We start from the raw sequence: 19,584 nt of genomic DNA on the forward strand, positions 1-19,584 counted from the left end.
TGGGTCTAAAATGAACACATGCAAAACAAAAACATTACTGCTTAAAGAGAAGGCATACTATCCAAATATAAAAGGAAGTATAAAGGAAAATCGTTCATTCATCAATAATATACACTTTTCTGTCAAACTGATACGTTAACTTATTTTGTTTTTAACATGAAATATTGGTCGCATTAATATAAATAAAATTACTAGCACATACTTAATGATCAACCTTTTATCCCTTATTCCTCTATCTTCACTTACAGGTAGGGTACTATGGAAATAGATAATTTTAAGGCAAATATGAGTTTCATTCTATTCTATTTTAATGAAATATTTTAAAAATCCTGTTCTCATAGCGAATGAAAATGTACAGTAAAACTGAATTACCAGTGAAAGCAAGATTTTTGCAGTTCAAATCTTCCATAAACTCAAGACAATGGTTATAATATCAAACAAGTCCAATAAAGGAAATGATGGTGCCCCAGCACAACAAAAATATAACTTCATACCTGGACAACTGTATTGGGAAAATAAGGAAAAGGAATGGATAAAATGTACTCTGTAAATATCTAATCCTAATACAAATGCCTTTACCTGTATCGTGCAATAAATAACCTACTAATATCACATCTGCAGACGGCAAGATTCAATGGAAAAATACTGGCCTGATTAAATGAGTTTTTCTCTTCATATTGAAGTAACATATGAAAAATTGGATGCAAATCTGGACCGTAAGTTTGTTTAAGTTTGGCCTTAAATAAAATGCATATGCCAATACAATAGGAGCATTAAATTATTCCCAATGCAAAAATATCCATTTGGTTCATCAAAACAGAGAATTGTATTTATTAGAACATTACATTTTACTTACATTATTGCAATACATCACATGTTTTCTATGTACACCACCGAAGAATATATTTACAACGTTTAAATTCATATGGAAACAAACTGAACATAGGGTTCTATCATAGGGTTTTCAGGAATTTCCATTACATTCTCAAATGCCTCCTCATTGACTACATCGAAGTCGCTGGCTCCATTAGGGTCTCCACTGCTAATTTAAAAAAGAAGAAGCTATTTAGAAGATTGAAATAAGATAGAATATTATAGCTACAGGGCTGGACTCCCATAATGCAACAGAAAGAGGAAACAATTAATAATTTACCTCTGTTTAGACTCATTGCCAAATCCTTGGTCCTGCTGTCTTATCGCAGAAGACATTGCTATACCTCTTGGACCATTGAGGTCAAGCGAACGATCAGCCAAATAACTCGGCAACTTCTTCACCTTCTGCTCCAGAGCTACGTCGTTCGCAGCAAATTTGCCCATCTTTATCATTCTCTCTCTGTACATCGCTGGGAATTTAAATTTTATCACACGTATTACATTAGCAGTTTCACATGACAGGAGAACATTGAGAACTTAGTGAACACAATATCATACGTTGAAGTCGAGGTTAATTTCACTGATACTTAAATACCTTTGGCAACTGTCAAAAAAGTCAGAGAGAATGGAATCAATCCCTTTTTCCTGGGGTACACCCTCATCTTTTTCGCATCTTCCTCTCCGAAGACACCAACTAGTAGGGAAATGGCCCAATTTCGGTCCTCCTCCGCTGTTTGCATGCTGTTGTATGCCGATTCGGAGCAGAATATTCCACCGCCAAGGTGCACCTGCAATCATGCGGTTAATGAATATGGCGAATCTCGGCAAAGGAAAGATTTCTTGGGAATACGTGCTACTTCTACGGCATGTCTTCATTCATTGGTTAAACCTTAATTCCTCAGTTATGATAAAATAAGTGCAAGAATAAATTTTTAATACCTTGCTTTGACATACGGTTATTGAAACTGCCTCTAAGGGCCGGTTTTATAAAGCCTGGATTAACTCCGCGTTAACTAATGCATGATAGCAAGCAGCCCTTCCAATTGAAGTGTAAGATGAAACATGTTATGACACAGGCTGACAAGTGTAGCTGATATTATGTATAACAGAGGGGACTGTGAGTCTTGATGGTAAAGCCATATTGAGAATGAATTCATTGCCATCATAAAATTGAATTGATGATCAGAAATCACAGATTATGAATACGATTTCATCGTCTAAAATTAAAACTAGCAATGAATGATTATAGTTCGATTTACTTACAGCAATATTACATAACCCTACCATAGTTATTTAGAGGGTTCCTGGCATTATGAACTTGCCATTCTGTAATTAAATAAATTTACACTTTGCAGCAAGCCTTTCATACTTGACAAGTAGGCTGCATGCTCTTACAATGTGAACACATGCATCTGAAACAAAATATAGCAACTCTTTTCAGCTCATACCTTGGGAACAGGATCTATTCTTCAAGTAAAGACTATTCATGCAAACCTTGGGTTAGAATGAGTTCTAAGTGCTATCGCAGGAGCAACTGGCCTTTATTTGTAATCAAAGCAACAGGCAAAATTCAGAAAAGATTAAAATAAAATATGTAGATGGGATGCATAGTATAGATTTTATTAAAAATGAAATACCAGCTATAACACCAGATAACTAATTCATTTGAATACCCATGTCCCGAAAAGACAGGTGCAATGCAGGAGTTGTCATGATGGAATTGTTATGTTTTACATTTAATACAAATAAGGTATTTACATGCTTTATAAATTACTGTATCTTTGTATAGTTTAGTACTTTGCTAAAACTTCAAACATGTACAATGAAAGCATCAACATCCGGGAGCAGGTACCCCTCGTCTTTTATTGCCCCTCTTAGCGGTAAGGGACCGAGGTCATGCAATTGTTTATCCAGTCAGTTTCTGAAATAAATATTTTTTCTTTTCTCAAACCCAACAATCTGAAAACATTTTAAGATTGTTGGGTTTCCATTTCTAAAAACAATCTTCTGAAAAACATATCTAATCAGAATGAAAGCATTATATTTAACCTCTCAGTGGTGATAATGGATACTACACTATGCATGTGGTACATGCTTTCCTTTCTTCTCAGCCCATTAACTATTTCCCAACTAAAGACGTAAATATATGTGTAGACGTTTCTTGACCCGGGAGACAAAAGCCGTATACATATGTTTTCTAGCTCTCCCTCTTTTATGATGTTCACAGGTGTGTGACGTCTTTGTTTCGGGACCCAACACTGCGGGGTTTAGGATTTACCCTCGGAATCCGGGAGCAGGTACCCTGACCCCTCGTCTTTTACTACCCCTCTTAGCGATAAGGGACAGTGGTCATACAATTGTTTATCCAGTCAGTTTCTGAAATAAATATTTGTTCTTTTCTCAAGAAATATAAACTAAGAATTGAATTATTTGTGTTTCAAGCAGCATTTAAAATTTTTAAATGAAATTCTATGATAAATATTAACTAATATATCGAGTTCTTATAAACATCAACATGGAAATTGTTGCTACATTAAATGTGTTAATAGTGACCTTTTAATTTTGACAATGTTCAGGAAAATTGAGGAATTCAATTCAAAGTTAGCAATTTACGTGCAAGCAACAATTATCCAAGTGCTAAATACATATAAGCAATATATAAGTTGACCGCGAACCAATGCCGCAGGCATGGTCGTAAACCCGGAAAGGAGGGAGCACAACTACTCTCAGAGTCCGAGATAATGCGGAGTCCCAGTGGGGAGGGGTCGAAAAATGTTCCACGAGACCCTTCTCAACGAATGCCCTCCAAACATGCTCCGTATCACGAGAAAGAAGAGTCTCTTGGGGCTCAGTACAGCAGTCATGCTAAGACGGAAACTCCGCCGCCTCGAAAGGGTTAAATATGATGCTTTCGTTGTACATGTTTGAAGTTTTAGCAAAGTACAAAGCTATACAAAGATACAGTAATTTATATAGCATGTAAATACCTTATTTTTATTAAATGCAAAGCATAACAATTCCATCATGACAACTCCTGCATTGCACCTGTCTTCTCGGGATATGGGTATTCAAATGTATTAGTTATCTGGTGTTATAGCTTGTATTTCTTCCTGGGGTAATTCTTTTGAATGATTTACCAAATAATCTCTGAATGGGCCACAATGACATCACTAACTTAAAATTAATGCAAGTGCTTTAATAATCATAAATGTGATAATATCACCTCCTCACTAAATTTTATTGTGCCATGTTCTATTTATGAATTGATTGTTCAAGCAATTTCTTTCACAAATCTATTAAGAAAATTTGGACATGATCGTAGCCTATTTCTCATTACATACATTGTAGCTATGCATGTTGAAATATATCTTGAGGGATACATATCGGAGTGAGTAAGATAAGGAAAAGAGGAGAATTACAAGGAAAATCACTGTACCAAAGTGCATATGAGATGAAAAATGACTGCTATAGGAATATGACTTATATCCTTTTAAAACTTATCAAAAATAGTAGAAACTTCAAAAAGTAGAAGTTAAGGGCAATATTTTAAGAAGAAACTATTCCAAGAACCTCATTTAAGACTTTGAAAGAGCTTGTAGATGAAGAATTTTCACTGGTCGCTGATGGACATAGAAAATAATGGGTGGCGCACGCAGTCATTTCCTACAACTTCAACCTCATGAGCAAACACATATGTACATAGACAACAGCTTCCCCAATACCAGGAGTAGCCCAGCTTGCTGAATATTATAAGAAATACAACTGACTCTGATTGTTTCAAACATTCCCTGAGCAGCTAACCCTTGAGAGCCTTAATATAATATTTCTTTGATTAATCTGGCTGTGATGTTCCATGAGTCTTCAGGTGCAAGGGTCTCAATTCTCTCTTTGAATCAAATGTGTTTAAGTAAATCTATTTTTTTCGGAATAAAGCATCAATTTGTTTACTTTCACTAAATTAAAATATTTCAAATCTGGAAAAAGATAAACTAGAATTGTTTAAAGTATACCGGGACTAGCCGTGGAAATAACTTACACGGGAGTCACCCGCAATGCACAATCGTGCAAAAGATCCACAGAGAAAAAAATCATCCGCCTTGACCGGGATTCGAACTCGGATCCCCCGATTTCCGGTCGAGTGCTTTAGCCAGTTAAGCTACCATGGCTTTTTCATTCTTCCCTGTGGATATTTGTGGATATTTGTGGACACTACCTGACAAGGAGTTGCTGGACTGCTGAGCATATGATAAGTTATCACCTCAGCTAGTCCCAGTATACTTAACACTAGTCAAAAGCGAACACCTCTATGTGTTCTATGTCCGGGCCTGCTCTCCGGCTGTGGTGCTGTGCACACAATTGGACTGCTTGTGGCATCATATGCTCAGCAGTCCAGCAATTCCTTGTCCGGTAGTGTCCACAAATATCCACAGGGAAGAATGTCGCCTCGGTAGCTTAACTGGCTAAAGCACTCCACCGGAAACCGGAGGATCTGGGTTCAAACCCCGGTCAAGGCGGATGATTTTTTCTCCGTGGATCTTTCGAACCTAGTATTGATAACAAGATTGGCACTATTTTGTATTAACCTGAGGTATGTAGATAGGCACCACTAATTCTATGGCTCTGGACCTACTTTTGATGGTTGATAGTTTGGTCAGAGATTATAACAGGCAATGGAGGCATAAATGGATGGCCAAAAAGCAAAAAACTCTACCAACATTCAGGCTAACCCCAGCATTGAGCAAAACCGATATGCCTCCAACAGTGAAATTAATAACAGTAGATTAGGAAACAGTGACGGATTTGAAAAATATTCTGGTTAATATGGGTAGGGTAATGGGTAGATATCAACTGAAAATAAGCACGAAGAAAACCAAGATCTTACTATGCAGCAGAAGAGAAGAAGTCAAGACTAACATTAAAATAGGGAAGCAAAAACTGATAGAGGTGGATGAATTCTGTTATTTGGGAAGCAAGATAACTAGTGACGGGAGAAGTAAGAAAGAAATTATCAGCAGAATAGCCCATTCAGCAGCAGGAATAGACCATCAATAGGCGAAGAGAGCATTCCACCAAAAGAGAGACCTGCTTACAGCGGGAAACTTAAATATGGAAGTAAAGAAACAATTTATAAGAACCTACATCTGGAGTATGATCCTCTACGGAAGTGAGGCACGGACAATGACCGCAGCGGAGAAAGCAAGGATAGAGGCCTTTGAAATGTGGTGCTACAGAAGAATGATGAAAATCAAATGGGTCGACCGAGTTAGTAACGAGGAACTTCTAAGAAGAGTAGGAGAGAAGAGAAGCCTCATGAAAACCTTAATAAGAAGACGGAACAACCTTGTAGGCCACATCCTGAGACATGATGGCCTGATGAAGACAATCATCGAAGGACAAGTGGAAGGCAAGAACGGAAAAGGAAGACCTCTAACAAAATATATGGAACAAGTAAAGAGAGATGTGAAAGAGAAGAAATATGTAGGTGTGAAAAGATTAGCTGAAGGAGAATTGAGTGGAGAGCTGTGTCAAACCAATCCTAGGATTGTTGACCAGTGATGATGATGAGATTAGGAAAGGTCTTTTGCCAAATTTTACCTACATAACCTTAAAAACATAAATAGCCTCCTGAAACGCTATAAATAACATACAATCTATATGCATTCCCTCTGTTTTGGTGCTGGCTAACAGCTATGAAATGATGGAAGAAACTGAGAGCAGAAATCAATGGATGTTGAAATTAATCAAGGGTATTATCTAAGCTTTGCATGATTGCTAAACACTATGAGGATTTATGAGGGCCAGTATGGTAATGGATATAGTTTTCATGGTGTTTTATTGTCCATTAATGAAGCAAAAACATCGAAGGAGCACTGAAATGCGAATAATTATAACCAAAGGTGTTCATGGTCTGGTAGTTCAAGTTTACGTTAGTCCGCATCATAATCCCTCAGAAACTAAAATAAAATACATAATACCTTGACAACCACACCATAACTCTGATAGCATCAACTAACATTTCTCAACTTCCAAAGACAGCTGAATCAGCATCTCAAATATTTACATTGTTATTATGGTGCTAAAAATATTGAAAACTAATTGCTGATATTGAAGAAACTGAGAAAAAGCAGAGGACCACCCACTTGGTTGATTATTTCTTTTTTTAATATCATTGAGTACTTAAACATAAATCGAAACGTCCGCCACTTTCAACAACTTTATCTTCACGTTTACATTTTAACACAAGGTAATCCATGGTTTAGCTCCCCTACCACTTTAATGCCCAGGATTGGGACTTAACCGACCCATAGCATTGACACCAGTTTAGCCAGACATCATAAAACCAGCCCAAAATGGACCAGTCTTGAGCCAAAGCCAAAGCTTACGGTAACTTAATTTTGAAACTTCAGATAAATTGAAAGGGATCATAAATACCATAGATAATAAATACCTTTTCCTCTATATCCATTGCTGGGTTATTGCCAGTGCCTCTATCACAACGGTGACCAGAAGAGGTGGTGTTTGAGGACTTTTTGGCTGAAGAAGAAGAAGAAGGAAGCAAAAACAAATACTTAAATTAAGCTGAAAAATTATTTCCACTCAATAGAGTCACGTGAATTGAAGTTATTGTGAGATCTTAGAGAATTATAAGTTTAAGTAGTTATAGTAGTTAGCCCTTAATTCACTTAAAAATGCTTTGGTGCTCTCTGTGAATGGGATTTGTTCTACTTACAAAGTGCCTCCTCCACCAATTTTGGCATATGCTCCTTAAACATTTCCGCTACCGCTTTCTTCACTTCTCTCTGTATTTCTGCTTGCTTTTTTTTGTTAGTTTCCTCCAAAACCCCCCTCAGATCCTCTAACTTGAGCATAACCATATCAGATTCTCCTTTAGAAGTCCTTTTTGTCGACTCTGCTTCAAACTTTTCCTTCTCCTGGCTATCAGTGGTCTCCAAAGCAACAGGCCTCACCTTTACTTGATGTGAATCCAAAAATTCCCGAAGGTCATCAGTGGCTTTCCTCTTCCTTCCAGTTTTCCGGGCCTATAAGCAAATAAATCACGAAATAATTAACATGTAAAAAATGTATCACAACAATGCCAATTAATATTTATTTATGCGTATCTATGTTACCAGCTGACCGAGTGGTCAATTTGTAACTTTCCTTGAATATAATAATAATAATAATAATAATAATAATAATAATAGCAGCATTGCTAATGGCTTCGATGAATGATGCGCCTCATGATGCGCCCTGTAACGGACGCGAAAGCTTGCATGACAAAGTGCAACACGCAGCTGCACCCAGAAGACGTTAGCAATGATGCCTCTCGCTGCAAAAACCTACGTTCAAATAATAATAACAGTACTAATAATAATAATGCATTGTAACATATAGAAATGAAACCACACACCAAGTTCTGCCTTTGGGTCAAGGCTAAGGTATGCCTGTGAATGTTAGCCTCATCTTGAGATGTATACGTAGGCTCTTCATCGATGTCTAAAGGTCAGTTTGCTGGCCACCTCGGCATTTTTTTTTCGGACACAAGGCCATTCAAGCTCTCTGAAGTAAACGGGAAAAAGGATTAGCGGAATTTATCAAGACAATTGTCAAGATAATTTCCCCACGCACACCCACTCGCTGCTCCACACACCAGTTCACAGATTATCACTCATTCAACGTTCACTTTTTTACCGCCTTCCCTCAATTCTTAATTCCCTTCCTCCGAGTATTGATCCTTTTTCCCTATCCCCGAAAGTCTTTACTAAACTGGCTCTACGTTGCCTCTCTGAACATCAATAACAACACTTCCCATTTCTTACCATTGCTACAATTTTCCTTAGCTTAATAAACTTGTGTTCTTTAATTTCGAGGTTTTGATTCTCTGGTTGGAAGGAAATTACTTTGCTTTTCTACAAAGAAAAGCAAAGTAATTTCCTTCCAACCATATAATGGAATTCTACAAAGTAAAGGCCTCAACAATTCAGTGCATTTTGATTCTCGTTATATTTTATGTACTTGATCCTCGGCATATTTTAGGTCGATGCGATTCCCGTAACATTAAATGTATTTTGTTTCTTGTTATATATTATTTATTATCTTGTTATGTCACTGTAAATTGGCAATAATTGCTGTATGTGGGCTTTTGAAATAAAAAAATAAATGACCATTCCTTATAAATAGTTTAGTAACATTTAAGGGTCACTAAACTATTTCTAAGGAATTCACTTGGGTTTCCTAGTAAAGTGATACCCTCACAGACTAAGTTTCTTTAAATTTAGATGAAGCTGAAACCTGGATTTTGGAGTCACCAAGAAGCACTAATCGCATGCTAATCAAATTGACATTGCATAAAGGGAATGACAGCTTCATTGGGATACTATGGACAATAAAGGCCTTACGATTTAAATATGATGATAGCTGATTTGAAGGGCTTTAAAATTGACAGCAGAGAAAGTGACTGAAATCTGGAGTATGATAAATTTTTTAACGCAATAAAAAAGTGTTATAAATATGCGAAAGAGGGCAATCAGAATTAGATGAGGTAGGAATTGATAAAATCACATTATTCTGGAAACAATGAAGGATAGATACAGCAAATATAAAACTTTCAGAGGAAGTCATGATATTGAAGATGTGGAAATTATATAGAGTAGCCAGAAAGAAGGACACACAACTAGTTAGTGAAGAAAATTGCAGGTGTTATGAACAAGAAATTGACTTTAAGAATAATAATGTTAATTATAGGCATATACCCAATTTAGAACAGAACATGCACATCTCTTTCAATATATCTCAATAGCAGAGACCCCAAAAAATGTGGAATACACTAAAACAAACAGTTTAAACAATAAAACAAATAGTGTAAAGAAGTCTGAATAGTGTGGGGATATATTTCTAATGCATGAGGCACAGAGCTCAGGGAAACATCTCTTAAAAATTACCCATTAAAACTGCCTAAGGTCGGAAAGTATCCTTAGTTTGATAGGGTAATGATAATCCTTATTTAAGCCAAGCGCTACCTGCTAGCAGGGTACTCTGCTACCTGCTGGCAGCCTGCGTCGTATCGGCGCTCAAAACCTCGCCCCAAGGTCACATCCCTGGGTGACAGCTGGAACCAGAAATGTGTCACACAGACTTTTCCCAGCATTCATACTTAGCTGTTGCGCGCTTGAAAATTTTCACTTTTCCTTTAATCGCGAAAAATAGATATCGTCATTCGAAAATCTAAGAGCGTGAAATGCGTACTCCAAGAGTAATAATCTTACAATTTAGGCAACAAAAAAATAATAGGAAACCACCCTATTATGCTTGCTTTTGAGACAAGGGTTTCTGGTAAGGGGGATGTTTATCTGAAGAATGCATTTGCTTCAAAGCAAAACTTTGATCATCATCTTAATTAGTCAACAATCCTAATATAGGTTTGACGCAGCTCTCCATTCCTCTCTCTCCTAGAACAACAACGCAGGCTGCTAGCTGGTAGCGCTTGGCTTAAATAAGGATTATTATTCCCCTGTCAAGCAAAGGAAACTTTCCGAACTTAGTTATTTTTAATGTGCCATTATTATGAGATGTTTCCCTGAGCTCTGTGCCTCATGAATGCATTGGTAATGTCAGACGATGAAAAATTCCTATCTACTCGTATAGAAACTAGGTCCCTGTGACGCCACGTGGAGTGGCATCGCATAGGCGCCAATCTGGCCTTTTTCAAATGAGGATAAAAATTAACCATTGCCATTCGCCTAAACTGGGATTCCTAAAACCAAATAATTTGTATATTATTAATACACTAATGGTGGGTAACGAATCGCAATCAATGCCTTTCCTTTTCTTTGATGAAGGAAACTACCCTCTTTACAAGGGTATTGGGAAAAAGAGAATATGTTGGAGAATGTGTTCATTGTTGTATTGCCTGGTCCAGAAATTAACACACTCGCGTCGATTCTTGTGAGTAGTTTTCAACTCGACTGTAGGTCAAAGAGTGCTACTTGCACATCCTTAAAATCATCATAATTAGTCAACAGTCCTAAGATTGGTTTGACGCAGCTCTCCATTCCTCTCTCTCCTATCCGCTACCTTTTAAATTACTACATCTTTCTTCTCCTTTACATCCTTTATACCCTATCCTACATAATTCATTCCGGAACATCTCTTGTCCATCTTCCATTCCACCTACGATTATAACACAAATAGCCAACAACTGAATGCGTATAATTTTCATTTCATTAACTGCTTCATAAAACCACAATGCCCAAAATTTCTTAAGCTAAAAACGTAAGAAAATTCATCGAAAAAAAATCTGCCTGTATGTGCTCCGAGACACCCTATGTAGACTCAATACAGAAAGTCCTTCTGACAAGCAAATTTGATACTCATTCACGTAGTTTTATTGAATTTGTATTCTTATTTTATTATAATAAATTAAATATGATTTAAAATGATACAGCCGCTCTTGATTTATAAATGGTGTAACTAAACTGTAAGTTGATTGATTGTTAGGCGGTAAGAAGTTTGCCGGATCAGCTAGGCTATCTGCAAGCCTTTTCATAACTACTTTTTTCTTCTCTTAAACATCCTTTATAACCTATCCTACGTAATTCAATCGGAGCCGTATCTTATCCTTCTTCCATTCCACCTACGATTGCTTTCATCACGCCAACATGTCTCAAAATGTGGCCAAGTAGATCTTCTGCTTAAGGTTTTTAAAAGACTTTAAAAGACTCATTTCTCCCACTCTTCCTAGCACTTCCTCATGACTTACACGGTCAATCCATTTTATCTTCATCATTCTTCGGTAGCATCAAATTTCGAATGCTTCCACTCTTGACTTCCCTGCTGCTATCAACGAGCAAGTCTTGCTTCCATAGAAAACTTTGATAAACAAAGCAAAATTGAACTCACCAAATCATCATTGGCCAAAGGATCCCTGGCATCACTTGAAGTTCCAGAAGGATCTGTCGTGCGCAGCACAGGATTATGCCCTTCCTCAAAGTGGTCTTCTATCTCCTCTTTCATGGAAAACTAGAAGAGAATGCCTGGTGTCACTCAATAGATTCAAAATAGATTATTTTAAACGAAAAATCCGAGTTAACAAATTCAGAACAGAGCTCGTCAATTGGCATGGTCCCGTCCATAACCAACCATATTTTATCATTAGTCCAGCATAAGTTATGCTCACCAAAAAAAACCTCATTTCATTTGATTTGGGACACATCGTCGTGTGTTGATATCGCAACTCAGAGCAGTGCGGCCCCATAGCACAATGTGTTTTCTTTCACTGATGATAATCCCCGACACCAATCACTAAAACCCAGTACCAAAGAAACACAATTAGCCTTACTGCAAAATTCGCAAAAATGTATACTTATCCTGAAATATTGTCAACATGCACTTTAATTAAGCCTGGCGATAGTGAAATCTGTGAGCCTGGCGATAGTGAAATCTGTGAGCCTGGTGATAGTGAAATATGTGAGCCTGGCGATAGTGAAGTGCTATAAGAAGATTACGACTAGCATTTATTGAAATCCTTAATGGTTCGGGGGAAAAACGAATTCCCATATCTATCCGTTCCACAACACATTTCCCTTAAATTATCGCTTCTATGGTACTTGTGAATATAGGGGGCCTCTAATAGTATGTTCTCTGTGTCGCTTTTAAAGATATCCATTCTCAGTTGCTCAAGCAATCTAAGCCTAGTGCGCAGCCTCCGAGTCTCCAGTGGCTCCCAGCCTAATGATCTTAACATCTGAGCAACGCTGTCTGTACGCTCGTAGTGGTTTATGACAAATAGCGTAGCCTTCCTTTGTATTTTACTTGAGCAATGGGAGGCTATACATGATAATTTTTAACTCATATCACACAACAGACAGTCGTACAATTGAGAGAAGGTTGTAAAACCTTCCACTTTTGTAGTACAACTGTGAATTTGACCAACTGAAGTTCTTTCAATTCAGGTTCCACTGCAGATGAGATTAAAACTTACCAACATATTGGCTCTTGGTGATTGGCAGTCAGGCACAGGAATGTATATTTCAGTTTTTTGGAGTGAGCATTCGAGCTGTGAGGAGCCTTCAGTCGCATCTCGAATGCAGTCGTTTGTTTCATCACGAGACTCCACTGACCCCTCTCCTTGGATACTCTGTAGAAAAAGTAACACTGATAAAAAAACTCACCCCAACCAAAATCAACAAATAACTGATGCTCTTAATGTTGATGAATTAGGATTTTTTAAATCATCTCACTACTATACTATAAAACACAGACGTATCTCTCCGTCTGTCATTCAATCACCCAAAAACTACGGAAATAACGGAAATGAAATTAGGCAGAGAGATCTTAACGACACAAATCCTACAAATAATATGACTTAAAAGTTAAAAATTGGGACCGTTTCAACACAATCTTTACATTCTCAGCAGAGGACCCAAACTAATCATCAGCTGCCCTCTCCCATTGGATACTCTGTAGCTAAAGTTACAGTAAATAACAACTCATCTCCTTCCAAAGTCAATAAATTAGTACTGCTCCAAATCTTGGTCAGGAAGAGAACATGATGGATAATATTTATGCAAAATAAAAAACCAAGACCAAATCATTTCCAATGCTCCGGCTATTTCATAAAACTACAGTTTGTCTATTTTTAAACTAACTGTCACATTCCCTTCCATCACAGTACCACTGTATGGTGACTGAACAATGTGCTCATGTAAAACTCACTCCGAGAGCTTCGTTCGTTCGCGCTGTTCTTCAGACCTAAAGAGAATCAAGAGGTCCAGGATTTGCAAGATTTCAGACTTCAAATTATTTAATCTACTTAATTTTATTATTTATGGTGAAACCATCTAAGTAAGCAGCAGAGATAAAGTACACTTGTATAAATGAGATGGCAGCCAATGAAAAGGCTACAATCATGAAATGTAAAAAGTCAAATAAGTCGGTCATAAGTCAGTGTGGCAGTTTTCGCACAACCAGCAAGGACCAATATATCAGCCTCTGAAACAAGTCTACATAAACAAGTTAAGTTAAGTTTTAACCCTCTTAGTGCAACGGGCGGACACGTTGGTTTCTGCTCCACCAGCGAAAAGTGCCACAAGATGATACACAAGCTCGAGCATAGACCGGATTATCAAACCAATATTGCTGAAATAAATAAATTTATCCTTTATACAATGTATTGGCATATTAAAATCAACAAATAATTCCTTTTTAGTAAAATGAAAAAAACATTACATTGATATCTAAAATAGTAACTTCATATTGTGTTTTTTCATTAAGTGCTACAAGGGTCTTAAATTTAGGTAGGAACTTTGAGGGTTAATAAACAAGTCTAAGAAAAGAAAGTCAAATGGTGGCAACACCATTATCTCTCCTGTTGCAGCAACAGCACAAACTCTCATGAAATGGTATGATAGACAACAACGCATAGTGGGTCGTAATAAAAAAAGCTGGTCAAAAATCACTGTAGTCTTAAGTACCTATTGACAAATAATTAAAACTTTTTGAGATTGGTGTATTTCAAAGATGCAATGAAAATTATGTAGGATGATTCAGTCCACAATTTGTTCATAAGGCCAATTATATTTAAATATAAGGAAAAACTATGTGGGATACATAATGACCAGGGTTAAGACAAAATTTTGCTACAGGAACATCTGGGGAAATATAGAATTTCTTTTATTATAAATAATGTTAAAGCTATCAAATAGCTGTGCATGAGGTGTATGACGACTAAATATTGGTATTAGGTCTTAAAACTTGAAATTTTGGTCACTGAAGTACATATAATAATATAAAAAATACCATTCACCAATATTTTTTTGCCAATAGGGTGGTTTCCTATTGTATTTTCATTGCCTAAATCGAAACATTATCACTCCTGGAGTATGCATTTAACGCTCCTAGATTTTCGAATGACGATATCAATTTTTCGCGATTAAACGAAAAGTGAAAATTTTCAAGCTCGCAAAAACGCGACGGCTAACTAAGTAGGAATGCTGGGAAAAGTCCGTGTGATGTCATTCTGGTTCCAGCTGCTGCCGTGTGAGGCCAACTTGGTGCGAGGCTTGAGCGACTGATATGACACAGGATGCTAGCAGGTAGTAGAGTACCCTGCTAGCTGGTAGTGCTTGGCTTAAATAAGGATTATCATTACCCTATCAAACGAAGGATGCTTTCCGACCTTAGCCAGTTTTAATAGGTGATTATTAAGAGATGTTTCCCTGAGCTCTGTGCCTCATGCATGCATTGGCTATCTAAGACGATGTAAAACTCCTATCTACTCATAAAGAAACTAGGTCCCTGTGACGTCACGTGGAGTGGCATCGCATGGGCGCCAATCTGGCCTTTTTCAAATGAGATTAAAATTGACTGTTGCCATTTGTCTAAACTGGGATTTCTAAAACCAAATAATTTGTATATTATGAATACACTAATGGTGGGTAAGGAATCGCAATCAATGCATTTCGTTTTTTTTTGATGAAGGAAACTACCCCATTGCTCAAAAACTGAGACGTGACACTGTTATTTCCATTCTGTATCAGAAATGAAGACTTCTCACATTCCAAAATATTTTCTTCTCACATAAGTACACTTTTCACCTCCTCCGAATTTTTTTTGCTGCAAGGGTAACTCCCAGGGAACAAGGAATCACAGAATCTGATGTAAACAGAAGCCTGAAAAGGTCAAGTTGCTGGATAACTGATGTATTTCATGCTTTGCACAATACCAGACCTGGCATATATTGTCGGATTCCTTTTAAGGACACACAAAAATCCAACCCAAGGAGATGTAGCATGAGTCAAGTGAGCTTTCAGATGCATAGCAGGGACATTGGATCTGAGAATGGTGCATTGAAGCTACGTGGATGAGGGTTTTTTGGATGTCTACAGTGATGCAGATTTTGGAGGATGCACCTTGATGGGTCGTTAAACGTCTAGAGTCACAGTTAGGTATACAGGAAGTGCGATTTTATGGATGAGGCAATGACAAGCTTCTGAAGCATCTTTGAAAACTGAAATTCGAGTTTCGTGTTTATCAAACTGACCTGATAACAGATAGCAGTCCTAAACAAGGAGCTAACGTCAAATTTTAATTATCTTTTTTAATCAATCTGAGAAAAGGATATTGTATCTGGGCCAAGTAAGCAGACATAAAAAAAATCTGCTAGACCATTCTTGTTCCTCCTTTGTAGCTAAACAAGTGTAAATAACATGCTCTTACTTCTCCATTATTTCACAATGTCAATGCATCTTTTAAAATATGTTTCTTCATAGAAGTAAGGAAAGTCAGTAATGCTACTCCCGTGCGAAAATCAGGGAATAAAATCAATGAAAGAAATTACAGTTCATTAGTCACCATCTCAGCCATTCCAAAATTATTTGAGTCACTAGTGGTACATAAATTGTCCCCACTGCTTAGAAATATTTTTATTCCAGAGCAACATGGCTTTAAATCAAGATGCTACACCTTCTAGTGTATCAATATCATATATTAAATGCAAGGGAATCTGATTTTCAAATAGACTCAGGATATACAGATTCGACTGAAGCAATTAATTAAGTCAGTCATTCTGTCTTAACAAATACATTCAAAGCTCTTGGTTCTCGAAATCCTTCCCTGTCATGGGTAAACACCAACCAAAGTAATAGAAAGCTCATTGCCAGCACATTCTAAAGAATAAATAGCAGCATCGTGAGTACCCCAAGGCTCTCATTTAGGGCCACCCCTCTTCATTTTATTCCTTAATGATATTTCTTCAGCACTAAGTGATATATACATCCTTTTATAGACTGATGACTTGAAAACACACAAAACAATTAGCTCAAAAATAGATGCAGTGCTTCTATGGGAGAATTTTAAGTCACTTGATATTTGTGGGTAAACTTTTCTTGGGATTCCCACCGGGTTAATGTTTTTATAACGTCCAACGTTTCAAGTACCGTCTCGGCACTCATCTTCAGGGCTGAATATCATATTCATAAATATCATTATCATTCATATATAAAATCATATTTCTCTTGATATTTGATTGACAAACAATGACCTTTTATTAAATTTAACCAAATGCAGAATCATAAGTTCATGACCCAAGAAAACCTTCAAAATCCTCAGTCCATATCCAATCATAAATAACTGACAACATATACTGCCAGTGATTTAAGTGCAGTGGTTGATGATAAATTTACAGTCAAGAATCACATTTAAAGATATACCAAGCTATTAAAAATATTTCATACACGTCACAGATCAATCAATAATTTACTCCATAAGAAAATCTAACAAAATTCATTTGTCCGCAATCATCTTGAATACAGTTTAACCATCTTGTCCCTCTTTCATTGAAACACATCTAACTATTTTTAGAGAGTTGAGCAAAAATTCATGATGTGAACTGCCATCAATAAAGTTTGTAGTATTTTACACCCTACAAATGCCCTAAATATTATTTTATACAATAAGCCTACTTTTGCAGAGAGGACAAATATGACTGACCTTGTTCTACTAAATAATTTATTAAATTGTAATACAAACTCATCTGAAATTTTAACGCTAATTATATTTCACATACCTCATCAGGTATGTAGATCAGGAAGTACGTTTTTTTAAAGGCCTTAACAGTACTAATTACGCATTTAATAACCCTAGTTCAAGAATAAAGAGGTTTGCAAATGGTATTAAAGAGATTGATTTCTCTCTTTCACTGAAAAAATATATGGAAATTATTTTTAAAAACATAATGCCAACATTTATATGATATTCTTGTTTTATTACAACTTTAATACTATTGTGATTGCTTATTTGTGCTCATTTAATTGTCTAGACTGCAATTTTATTCCTTAAAAAAATGAAGCTGTAATAGATATTATTCCGTAAAATAAGTCTAGTGCCCTTAAATAAAGACTATCTACCTATCTTTACAACTAAATAGAGAAAAAAGAGTAATTAAGCGCAAACATGAACACCACAGAAAAATGAATGACTCACTTGAAGCTAGACAAATGTTTACTGAGATTCCTTAAATAGAAACCACACAATTACACATCATACAAGGGTTAATAATCGTATCAAATTAATTTTGAAAGAAAAGAAATTAGATTTTGAAATAAAATGCATGCTAACACAGAATTGTCCCACTAAATTTAATGAACTGGTGGCAAACATTAACCTAATATTCCTGGAAGGCCTGTGGCAAGTTTCATGAACATTCCTACTGATGAAAAGTCTAAATTAATAGCAAGTATTCTTATTAATTTTATACTTAGGTAAAAAAACACAAAAGATTTGTTCTTTTTTGGAAAATGATGAAACAAGTGAGAGTTCCTTTTAATCACAAAACTTGCTCAACAGATATTTAATTTTTTTTAAACATACCACTGGCGTTACTAGGTAAGATTGTCTAATTTAATTGTGAGGTAATATCAAAGAACACAATTAAAAATTAAGAACATTTTTTATTTACTCAATACTGTCAACCAAGGCTAAAATAAATAAAAAGATAATGTAACATAAAAATGGATTTTCAATGGGATGCAACATATTTTTTCCCTTGTGACGTCAAGTGATTGGTGGATTACAGAATTGTGTTACTCGTTTCAAAATTCTGTTGTAACAGGTTGAGTTCATAGATAAATGAATCTTCCTCGATTTCACCCCTCAACATAATCACAACATGATCTTTCCATTCTATTCGGGTTTTTTCACCGCGTTTGTTGTATTTTAAAGACAACAGTTTCGCCGGCGTTACAGTCGGCGTCTTCACCTTCGACCTGAAGACGCCGACTGTAACGCCGGCGAAACTGTTGTCTTTAAAATACAACAAACGCGGTGAAAAACCCCGAATAGAATGGAAAGATCATCAACCAACGCCGCGAAAATCTTCGAACCTACATAATCACAGCATTGAAACAATACATTCTCCTAAAGTTACTATGCATCGAGATTCAAATGAGAATAAATGAATTGCACTCACCCTGCTGTAATTTCTCGACGAAAGTGTTCTCAGATCTGATTCCGATTCATAACAAATCTTTTTGAAATCACAGAATTCCATGAGCTTCTTCAAACATTGTGGACATATGGTGGCGGGCAGGCCATCTCCCACAGCAACCTAATAGCAATCAACAAGCAACGCGTCAAGGATTTTCGGAATCGTAAATGCAAATCTGTTGGTAACACGGAAAATAATACGAATTACGACAAAAGAAAATAAACAAAATGCCACTCGCAACTTACTCTTAAACCGATTAAATCATGTAGGGCATCCTCCACAGTCATTTGGCAGGCCACATTTGAAGTGAATATGTTGAGATTACTGAGATTCTTCTGCATACAAAGTCTGCACAAAGGAACTGTGGTACTCCTTTCCGACAAATTCGAGAAAATCGCGGTAGCAAGACTCATTTTTTCATCGCTATCGCTTATTCAATCTTCAAAACAATTCACTCGTCCACGAAATCGTCAACACAGCACTGAGAGAAATCTCAAAATCCTACGAAGGAACTACATCAACTTCAATGATATAAGGAAATGAAATAAATTTAGAATGCTAACAGTGGAAGATAATTGCTCACAATCTACAATCACTTAAAATAAAACAAGAATCCCATCGCAGATGATCGAACGGATATTCATCGGCTTTCATTCTCTTTGTTAGTATGAGACTATGGAACCAAAGATTCCTCTAGATTCAAGGTGTGCTAGTTACGATTTTCACCG

The 19,584-nt window shown here is 36.6% G+C and overlaps 1 protein-coding gene across 2 annotated transcripts; it reads right to left on the minus strand.

The window, feature by feature from the left end:
• Window positions 1–802: 802 nt before the first annotated feature.
• Window positions 803–19,520, minus strand: LOC124172726. Of its 2 annotated transcripts, XM_046552199.1 has the most exons (10): window positions 19,440–19,511; window positions 19,102–19,368; window positions 18,839–18,976; window positions 12,854–13,009; window positions 11,773–11,892; window positions 7,604–7,913; window positions 7,322–7,407; window positions 1,469–1,661; window positions 1,154–1,343; window positions 803–1,042 (listed from the first exon to the last, which is right to left on the minus strand). In XM_046552199.1, the coding sequence occupies exons 2-10, from the start codon at window positions 19,267–19,269 to the stop codon at window positions 922–924; spliced, it is 1,482 nt and encodes a 493-aa protein (XP_046408155.1). In that variant the 5' UTR covers window positions 19,270–19,368; window positions 19,440–19,511; the 3' UTR covers window positions 803–921. The 2 variants fall into 2 exon arrangements, with proteins under 2 accessions (XP_046408155.1, XP_046408154.1); XM_046552198.1 differs by having other exon boundaries at window positions 19,102–19,520.
• Window positions 19,521–19,584: the final 64 nt, after the last annotated feature.

Source organism: Ischnura elegans (genome assembly GCF_921293095.1).
Source record: "Ischnura elegans chromosome 13 unlocalized genomic scaffold, ioIscEleg1.1 SUPER_13_unloc_2, whole genome shotgun sequence".
Classification (NCBI taxonomy): domain Eukaryota; kingdom Metazoa; phylum Arthropoda; class Insecta; order Odonata; family Coenagrionidae; genus Ischnura; species Ischnura elegans.

What these genes read in the sequence shown, in the direction of transcription:
- LOC124172726 (XM_046552198.1), bottom strand. Translation starts at nt 19,269, where the DNA reads ATGAGTCTTGCTACCGCGATTTTCTCGAATTTGTCGGAAAGGAGTACC. An exon ending in ATGATTTAATCGGTTTAAGA is followed by an intron (nt 18,977 to 19,101) that starts GTAAGTTGCGAG and finishes GATTGCTATTAG; the next exon opens with GTTGCTGTGGGAGATGGCCT. An exon ending in GGCAATGAGTCTAAACAGAG is followed by an intron (nt 1,043 to 1,153) that starts GTAAATTATTAA and finishes TTTTTAAATTAG; the next exon opens with CAGTGGAGACCCTAATGGAG.